The 10,387-nt window shown below is 39.2% G+C and overlaps 1 protein-coding gene across 3 annotated transcripts in view; it reads right to left on the minus strand.

Moving 5' to 3' along the window:
• The window catches only part of cps1 (carbamoyl-phosphate synthase 1, mitochondrial), a 28,223-nt gene extending 20,022 nt beyond the window's left edge, over nt 1-8,201 (minus strand). For 2 of the 3 annotated variants that reach the window (XR_015089613.1, XM_086052042.1), the window contains exons 1-17: nt 7,939-8,201; nt 7,076-7,185; nt 6,845-6,989; nt 5,971-6,060; nt 5,812-5,868; nt 4,813-4,905; nt 4,629-4,718; nt 3,986-4,114; nt 3,012-3,118; nt 2,714-2,855; nt 2,446-2,523; nt 2,232-2,330; nt 1,345-1,440; nt 983-1,172; nt 685-842; nt 450-578; nt 118-262 (exon numbers count right to left, since the gene is read on the minus strand). Coding sequence is in view for 2 of the 3 variants with exons in the window: in XM_086052042.1 (XP_085908168.1) it covers nt 118-262; nt 450-578; nt 685-842; nt 983-1,172; nt 1,345-1,440; nt 2,232-2,330; nt 2,446-2,523; nt 2,714-2,855; nt 3,012-3,118; nt 3,986-4,114; nt 4,629-4,718; nt 4,813-4,905; nt 5,812-5,868; nt 5,971-6,060; nt 6,845-6,989; nt 7,076-7,185; nt 7,939-8,064 (1,984 nt within the window). In the remaining variant the exon portion in view is untranslated. The remainder of the gene's footprint in view (nt 1-117; nt 263-449; nt 579-684; nt 843-982; nt 1,173-1,344; nt 1,441-2,231; nt 2,331-2,445; nt 2,524-2,713; nt 2,856-3,011; nt 3,119-3,985; nt 4,115-4,628; nt 4,719-4,812; nt 4,906-5,811; nt 5,869-5,970; nt 6,061-6,844; nt 6,990-7,075; nt 7,186-7,938) is intronic. The other variant, XM_086052043.1, reaches the window with a different exon arrangement.
• Nucleotides 8,202-10,387: the final 2,186 nt, after the last annotated feature.

Raw genomic sequence — 10,387 nt, forward strand, 5'->3', positions numbered from 1 at the left:
CTATTGTCTAAATTTAATTCAATATGAAAAGAACTGAAAAAATGAATAGACGTAAAAACCAAATCACATTGTATTAAAATAATAGACAAATCAAATCAAACATAGGTGCTTTAATACCTGTGTGAATGCCCAATGGGTCAAAGTTTTCCATGTTGCAGACGGTGACACAATTATCTGCCACATCTCTCACCACCTCATATTCCACTTCCTTCCAACCACGTAATGACTTCTCCACCAGGATTTGACTACTCATCACCAAAGCCTATAACATAAAAAAATATAACCCTTGAATTATACTGACCCATCAACATGGATGACTTCACAATTTAAAATACATTATTCCTGTGAAAGTGATTCAACCATTTTGAATGTTTCCCATAATGATTGGGAGCTCTGAAAACAAATGCCCAAAAAATGTCTACATCATGGCAAGCTTTGAACAGTCTTACCTTGTTGGCAATTTCCTCCAGTTTTTCCTTGTTGGCACACAGACCTGAGCCCAAACCTCCCAGGGCATACGCTGATCGCAGCATCACTGGGTAGCCGATCTGTTCCGCAGCTTTCAAGGCATCACACACCTGAAAGTAGCAAAAGCACATATCACTATTCGGTATTTTTCCCCAATGTGAAATCACGTTGCTATAAAATCTACTGCAGAACCTGTTATCACACTCGTATTCTTACAGACTCCACAGCCACACTGGGTGCAATCTTTTCATCGATCTCCTTGAGTTTTTCCGAAAATATCTGCCTGTCCTCCGTGGCCATGATGGACTCTACTGGTGTTCCCAAGACTTTCACTCCATACTGCTCCAGGACACCCTGCTGAAACAATTCTACTCCTGGAAACAATACAAACAAACACACTAAATTAAATAACGGTTGATTTCCCTTCACTGTTGTGAATCTAATGGACGTTTTAACTTCATTTGACAGTCATGATGTACATACACTGAATACAAGTAAAAAGGCTTTGTCTCACCACAGTTGAGGGCAGTCTGTCCGCCCATGGAAAGCAGGATGCCATCAGGACGCTCAGCCTTAATCACATCAGTAACAAATTGCGATGTGACAGGTAGAAAGTAAACCGAGTCGGCCTGCTTGAGGCCAACTTCGTTGGTCTGGACTGAGGCTATGTTGGGGTTCATGAGTACTGTCTTCAGATTCTCCTCCTACAACATTTTGACAGTAAGTTATTGGGTGAAGATGACTTGAAGTATGATGATACGGGTACAGTAAAACATTTGCTGCTATGACAGCCATGTTTTCTTCTCATACATCACAGTTAGTTAGTTACAATTCAGACAATATATATTTTTGAAATTGTATAAATTATTTTGTCACCTTCATTGCCTTGATGGCCTGAGATCCAGAGTAATCAAACTCTCCAGCCTGACCAATAGACAGGCCTCCAGAACCCAGTACCAGCACCTTTGAAACCTTCACACATACACAAAATAAAGTTGAAGGCAAAACAGACACAGCAACTGTACAACAAGTTCAACAAAATACAGGCATTCAAGACAGGAACGTGAAGTTGGTGGCGCACTCACTCTGAGAGGCATCTTTATTAAGTGTCTTTTTTTTTCGTGGGTTGGGGATTGTAAACATATTTCCTCTATTACAGTGGACCACCGAATACTATCGTCTGCAAATAGTGGGGGTCCACTGTATAGTTTTAAGTTGTAATATCACCATTCACCACTAGATGTTAGATATGTCTTAGTTGTTTACAATAACATGAGTAGGCCGAATAATTTTTTTTGCAGATTTGGAATGACATGCAGGACAAACATAGAAGCTCAACAACATTACATTTTTAGTGAGTTGATTTTTGTGGGGCAAAAAATGCACAAAATGAATTGAATGAGTTGTACTTAATATTAGTTTGCTGAGTAGCAGTTTTGTGCTGTCCATCAATGGTCATTTTTAAGCAAATCACAGTGTGTGGTTATTTTGTTGCTTGTTTCAAACCCTTTTTTGTTGTATTAGTGTTGTGGATCGTTGATACATGCATTGGGAAATGGGTTATGAAAATGTTGGTTTAATAAAAGCATGTATTTTGGTCCACATTTCAAATGTCATTTTTGTTGTACATCTGGTTAGGAAGTGGGTGGTCTTATGTCGCACCCCAGAAGCACTGATGAAAAATTGCAACCCAATACATCATTTAAATTGCCCATCCCTGATTTAAGACATTCATGTGACGGTATTATTTTTGAAAATCATACTTGCACTCTGGGAGGGATGAACGGTTTCTTCGGCATGACTGACACTAAGTTGGCATCTTTTCCTTTTTTGATCAAGGCCATGAAGGTGTCAAAAAGGAACTGTAGAAATAAAATAACAAAAAAAAAACAATATTATGAAAGCATAATAATGCAGGGATACTTGGGTTTGAACTTTACTCAGCATGGTATTGCAGCATGGTAAGTCTTTAAATACCTCTGTGTCAGTGGGGCCGCCTTTAGCCTCTGGGTGGAACTGAGCTGTGAAAACAGGTTTAGTGTTGTGCATGATGCCCTGCGAAACATCCAAATTTGATGTGAGTGCACAAAATCAAGTCAACAGTATTATACTCTCCCTCATGGAGATTTCTCCACTTTCAACTACATATTTCATGAGCCGAGGACGAGAGCAATGTTTATTCATGGAATAGAAAAATTCATATGGCGTGTTTTCCTGAAAGTCATTTACAATGAGTGAAACTAACCTCATTTGTGCCATCATTGGCATTGATGAAAAGCGGGTTCCACCCTGGGGGTAGGGACTCGCTATCTATGCCATAGCCATGATTCTGAGCAGTAATGAAGGCCTGGCCTGTCATCACATTCAGTACAGGCTGGTTCTGACCTCTGGGGAAAACACATACAAATGATACACTTTGCATCTATATTTTATTTCCACATGATTGCATTTCAAGATCAGTTGTATGACCATTACTGCACAGCAGGTAGTACATTGAGTGCTAACATTCTGTCCTAAATGCACTCAATTCTGAAAACACTCACCTGTTGCCCATTGGAAGTTTATAGGACTTAGCTCCAGCAGCAAGAGCGGTGATCTGATTGCCCATACAGATACCAAACACAGGCTGGGGACGATCACTCTCCAACACCTACTCGAAACATGATGTATGATATTTAATCCAGTGACATCACAAAACGTAAAACATAAGGTCTTTTTTCTCTTGTGTGACCGTTCGTGTAAAAGATAACTGAGCGGCCTCTGCAAAGTAACTTTTACTACACCTCTTTGTACGGCATTTGAAAAAAAATTAAAGATTTGAATCAAAACATTGACTCTAAAGTTAATAAATCTTTATGATGGTAAAAGCTTCTCCCAGGAACTGATTAAATTCTTATTTGCTTCGTTCCTCAAAAAGTGTAACTGTGGTTTGTAATTTTGTTATGAATATTGTACAGAAAGTGTGTTTATATGTGGTGTAAAATCAAAATAACAATCAACACTGATTACTTAGAGTGGAAGTAAACTCAAACATATTTTTTTCAAGAATATGTTCTATGCAGGCCCACTAGTTGAAACAAGGTATTCTGATAAATAGTGCGTTTGTGGAATAAGAGTTAATCCATCCGTTTTCAGCCATCCTCCGGGGGCGGCCATTTTGTCACTTCTGTTGACTGAAAATGACATCACAGTTGCTCAGAGTTCAGGTTATGACCAATCACGGTTCAGCTTGAGAAAACAGGTGCGCTGTGATTGGTCGTTGCCTGAGCCCTGAGCAACTGTGATGTCATTTTCAGTCAACATAAGTGACAAAATGGCCGCCCCCTGAGATGGCCAAAAATGGGTGGATTTTGCTCCTTGAATCATGTTCCACAAACACAATATTAATCAGAATGCTGTTTTTTCAACTAGTAGGCCTGCATGGAACATGTTCTTGAAAAAAATATGTTTTGGTTGACTCCCCCTTTCACAATAGATGCTTGCATTGACACAAAACAGAAGTCAGCTCTTGTCCTACCTTACGGACATTGTGGATGAGTGCCGCCGCGAGGGATGGATCTCCTGGTCCATTGGAGATGAACAGGCCGTCATAGCGTAGACTCAGCAAGTCCTGGTCCCATGGCACCAAGTGAACTTCTGCACCCCGCTGGCACATAAATACATTTAGTTACTGGCAATGTATGAAGCTCCGGTAGCTCTTCCTGTTTTTCCAGGAGACTCAAATGCTTTGACTAACAACATAGCCATGGATTTACCTAATATAACATACAAAATATTTTAAAGAATGCTCAGTCTACTATTGCAATTGCCCAGTTCAATTCCATGGTAGTCATGGTATTCTAATTGTATCAATAAAGGCCTACTATCTCATCAAGCTGATGAACATTCAGGACAAATATGTTCTATGAACAGACATAATAGTGAAAAACGCAGATGGACACTGAAACCATTCCAGAAGCCCCCGAAGATAAAGTCTCGATTATGAGTAGCAGTGAATTCATGGAGCGACACCAATGAGTAGCTCATTTTCACCCCAGCTGGATGACCATTAGTAGTGACTTTTAAAGATGGACATTATCATTTCAAATTTCCTGACTCATGCTGTGAAATGTTTTCATTTCTGTAGGGAAGTTGAGTGGAAGGGCAGTGCATTTTCTCACCTTAACCAGCAGGCGAATTATGTTATGCTTAATACCACAATCAACTGCTACCACTTTGACAGGGTTTCCTTTTCCAAAAACTTTGGATTCCTGGGGAGTGAGAGGACATATAAAGAAGAAATTCGCATTTACCAAGACAATAGCAGAAACAGCTTTGTAGGCATTAAGTAAAAACTGCCATTACTTTTGTTGAGACCTCTGCTATCAGATTTTTTTGGTTGGGGTCTGATATCTCAATAGGTTGCCCATCAAATTCAATCTTTCCAAGAACGGTGCCCTGAGGAGAAAACACAATCATAAATGGTCCTCAAAGGTGACATATTACAGAAAAATGAATTATTAACTCATTCATTGCCAGACATTTCCAGACCCTCTTTTATCCTAACGTTTGAAAAAAATGTGAAAAAAATATAAATGAGACCCGTAGGATTGAATGGCTGGTCTGTGAAAAGACAAATAAATACGTCAATGGCAGTGAATGAGTTAATTGCCTTAATAAAAAGGTTAGGTATATGTAGTGTTTACTAATACCCAAGTTTGAAATTACACAACCTATTCAATTCTTTGTGGGATACATGTCATGTCATGTCATCTTCCGCGGGGTCGCGGGGAGGTGCCGGAGCCTATCCCAGCCATCAACGGGCGAAGGCAGACTCCACCCTGAACTGGTCGCCAGCCAGTCGCAGGGCACGCACAGACACCATCACTGAGCGGGAATTGATCCCACGCTGCCCGCACACAACTCAGGCATGTGTACCATTACACTATCCGTGACCGGTGTGGGATACATAATTCCCAAAATGGGTTTGTAAGAATACCGTTTAGATTGTGACACCACAACATGATGAGGTGTCGCATCCACATGTGAAAATATAAATAATGTTTTGGGTTTTTTTTGCAAAGTATGTCATGTCATGTCATCTTCCAAACCGCTTATCCTATATAGGGTCGCGGGGAGTTGCTGGAGCCTATCCCAGCCGTCAATGGGCGAAGGCAGACTACACCCCGAACTGGTCGCCAGCCAGTCGCAGGGCACACATAGACACTGTCACTGAGCGGGAATCGATCCCACGCTGCCCGCACACAACGCAGGCGTGTGTACCACTACACTATCAGCGGACTGCAAAGTATGTCTCCTTTACAATACTGTATGTGGCAGAACAGTTGATCACATCTACAGCACCTTGTCTCTGATGATCTTGGTTAACATTCTGGTGTCTATCCCAAAGAGTGCAGGAACCTTTCAAAAGGTGGGGGGGAAAATTGACAATTTGAAGTGACAACCAAAAGAGTCCAGGCCTACTCTTATCTACTACACACGTAGTATCATGAGAGCACCTACCTTCTCTTCTTGAAGCCATTGACTCAGAGACTTAACAGAGTTCCAGTGGCTGTACTCATAACTGTAGTTTTGAACCAGAAGACCAGATACCTCAAGACAAAAAATCACATTTGATATATTTAGTTACTTCTTTATTTGATAGGGACAACACAGTCAAACATAGTAACAAGCTTGAAGCTGATGTTATGCATATAGTTTATAGCTTGTGCTAATTCTCAATGTTGCAGTACAATATACCCCCATTTAGAAGGAATAAAATAAAAAAACATACCATATAATTCAGTAGTTAATTCATCAATACTGGATTTTGGATATGTATTATATTATATTTTAATTTGTGCTGAAGAAAAGCGTCTTTTATGACAGCATATATAGATATTAAATTTCCTACTGTGTACATGTCAGTCGAAAAAGAGGCTTAAGGTAAATTATCATTAATGGCAATACTACAGATTTTTGAAGATAATTTTCTCTTGAACTCATTCACTACCCAATGACGTACTTATTTGTCTTTCCCCAGTCCAGCCATTAAAGGTTCTGGAATACTGTTTCAGTGCCCGAGTCCTATTAACTCATTCATTGCCAAAGACAAATGTATATTTCTTTTCACAGTCCAGTCATTAAATCCCAGGAATTTATTTATATATATTTTTTTAATTTTCAACGTTTAGGGTAAAAGTGGGTCTGAAAATGTCTGGCAGTGAATGAGTTAATATGACACTGAAATTGTGGCAATGGCTCCAGCTGAGGCTAGGCAATGTAGAAAATGAATGAATGTTCATCAGAAAGTGAGGCGTGCTGTCTTTAAGCTTGAGCTTCAACCTGCCCAAGAATAAATATGTTTTAAGCCACGAAACAGTGCAGTGCTTCATACCTGGATGCCCTCAGACTCCACATGTTTTCTCAGGCCAAGGTTATCCAGCTCTTGGGTGTTAGGTACACCATAGTTCCCCACAATCGGGTATGTCAAAGTCAGGATCTGACCCTTGTAACTGGGGTCTGTCAAGGCCTCGGGGTATCTAAAGTCAGAGAATGAGACAGTGAGAAGGTTGTCTAGTGATGACAGAAGTGTACCGATATGTATTGTTATTATGGTCTCACCTACCCAACAAGGCCTGTATTGAAGACCAGTTCTCCAGCTACTGAGGCATCATAACCAAAGGAAAAACCTTTCATTTGGGTGCCATCATCCAAGACCAGATGTGCTGTCTGGGCCTGGTGAGTAGGAAAGATCAACTTCATAACGTTCATAAATAAATAAATAAATAAATACATTTTCAAAAGCAGTAAAATGACTACATGAGTGGGAGGTCAACCCCATAGGACAGTGTGATTGTGCTGTGAATGCTCAAGCAGACATTTTAATTCTTCATGTGCGAATTGGTGTTGCAGAAAGAGACGAGTATGTGAACATGAAGGTTGATGACCCACTGTGACACCCATCCAGTGATAAATAGTCATTCTTTCATTTCCTTTCAAAATGCCACATTCCCAAATACACTCATCGCTCCATTTTCTACAGTGTGCCTAACTGCTGCCGTGTCCTCCAAAACTCAACAATTTTTAAATGCATCAAAATACAAATAAAAACGATTTATTTATACACTTTAATGCCACCTTATGTACCATATATTAGAGTGTCGAATTTTCACGTTACAACGTAGTTTAACAGAAATAACACCGACCAAACTATAAATCAAGTCTATGACTCTGGTAAATTCAATCCACTTTTCTGATTTTAATGAGAAAAGTCAGTTTATGTAAAAACAGAGGAGCCGATTTAAGGAAGACATTTTATTAACTTATTTCGGGTAATGTGTATTACATTTCGTGACCTTTTCATGCATCTAAATTGGAACTGAATGACTTGTGCATTTATTAGACGGAGTTCGTTTGCAGCCTTTAGTCAACTCCCTGGGGAAGTAACGGTGTCACAGTGGACATAAACGACACCCACGCTTCCCTTACCTTGACACTAAAAAGCTTCGCTGTCTGAAGTCTCAACCATGCTGACGTTACTCCAACTTTGTTTCCAACTACACGCCAGCGTCTCAGAGATTTGACAGCGCCGCATGCCAGTAGGATTTTGTTCATATTATCCAACAATGTCGCTCGCTGTTCTGTACGACAGGTTTCGTTCGACAATGTGAGGTGGAGTTTAAACACCAGTTTAAAAATTGCTTTGCTGAAAAGCTAACTACGAGCAAGTTCAAGTGATTTCAAACATGCGAATGAATAAGTTGAAGCAGGGCAGCACCGAGTTCCCCGACAGTTCAGTGGGATCGCATTTGGTGACAGCCGATTGGACGACACCAATTCATTTGACGCGTCATTGTTGCGCTCGGTGATTTGATTGGTCCTCCTAGTGCATGTCAGTACAGTGTCAAATCGAAACTGTTGAATCTTAATTTAAGCGTAATTGCATTCATTTAGTGTAGTTTTCACATCACATTTAATATAAAACCGACATACTCTTATTCATTTTACAAGCTATAATCACATTGAAAAAATCTATACAGTATTATTAATTGATTAATTTACCCTACGGGATTAACATTAATACGCAGCAAAAAGAAACCGCTTCACTATCAAGTTACCTCTCCATCTCTCTCTCTCTCTCTCTCTCTCTCTCTCTCTCTCTCTCTCTCTCTCTCTCTCTCTCTCTCTCTCTCTCTCTCTCTCTCTCTATATATATATATATATATATATATATATATATATATATATATATATATAGGTATATATACACATATATATATACCTATATATATATATATATATATATATAGGTATATATACACATATATATACCTATATATATATATATATATATATATATATATATATATATATATATATATATATATATATATATATATATATATATCAGTCATATTAGGCACGGGGTTTGAGCTCAATAAACTGTTATGGTATTTTACAAACACAAACACACGTAACACCCTCTTTTGGGTGGCAGACGCTTGTTTAGAAAAGAAAGAAAGAAAGAAAGAAAGAAAGAAAGAAAGAAGAAAGAAAGAAAGAAAGAAAGGAAGGAAGAAAGAAAGAGCCCAAAAGGGACCATGCGGACGCTCATCGTGGTGGGATTAGAGGGGTCTGTGTATTTGCTGATCACTGCAAGACTGGTCCTCAACGGAGAAGGCTGCCTGACTGCCACTCTGCTGGATTCAGCAGTCTGAACAAAGTGTGTGTGCGTGTGTGTGAATGAATTCTGTGTCGACTCAGGAAGTGGCGCCGCACATGTGGCGAAAGTGCTGTGCATTATACACTCTTTTGTTTAATTAGCTAGTTTAGGATAGCCATATACAACTAGACCTACTGTACATGCAAGACAAATATTCCATATGTTAATATCTCATGAGCGTACTCAATCGTTGCATTGCTTTGCCTGCTTTTGCCCAAAGTTTGAAGGTTAACCAAAGATCATGTTTCCATGGAATACATTTTGTCGTAGATTGTGTTTTGGACACCGGTACTCTACTGACATCCAGTGGTAATATTTATTGTATACTCTGTGTCCGGGAGATGTTTTGAAGGTATAACTACTTTCAAACATGTTTACTTTGAGAGTATTGTGTTCAATTTGACAGTTATTTATAACTCTAGATCAGGGGTCTCAAAATCTGGTCCTCGGGGGCCACTTTCCTGCATGTTTTAGACTAGAGGTTTCCTCCTGCAACACACCTGATTCAAATGATCAGGATTTTTATCAGGCCCTTCAGATCTTGCTGATGAGCTGATCGTTTGAATCAGCTGTGTTGTGGGTGGGATATTTCTAAAACAAGCAGGAAAGCCGCCCTTGAGGAGCAAAAATTGAGACCCCTGCTCTAGATGGTTAGGGTTAAAGTAGTTCCATCTCAAGAAATTAATTTTATTCCCATGTGAAATGGTTCCTCAGACTATAAATATGTATATAGTATAAACCCTAACCCTATAATGTATATAGTATAAATATATACTATATATATATATCTATATATATATATATATATATATAGATATATATATATAGGGTTTTCAAACTAGAGTTAGGGTTTCCAACTAGGGTTTCAAATTAAGGTTAGGGTTATAAACTAGGGTTTCAAATTAGGGTTAGGGTTTCCAACTAGGGTTTCAAACTAGGGTTTCAAACTAGGGTTAGGGTTTCCAACTAGGGTTTCATACTAGGGTTAGGGTTTCAAAATAGGGTTTCAAACTATGGTTTCAAACTATGGTTAGGGTTCCCAAATAGGGTTTCGAACTAGGGTTAGGGTTTCAAAGTAGGGTTTCAAACTAGGGTTAGGGTTTCAAATTAGGGTTTCAAACTAGGGTTAGGGTTTCCAACTAGGGTTTTAAACTAGGGTTAGGGTTTCAAACTAGGGTTGGGGTTTCCAACTAGGGTTTCAAACTAGGGTTAAGG

Source organism: Filicampus tigris, chromosome 14, assembly GCF_054856515.1.
Source record: "Filicampus tigris isolate MCC_2025a chromosome 14, RoL_Ftig_1.0, whole genome shotgun sequence".
Taxonomy (NCBI): Eukaryota; Metazoa; Chordata; class Actinopteri; order Syngnathiformes; family Syngnathidae; genus Filicampus; species Filicampus tigris.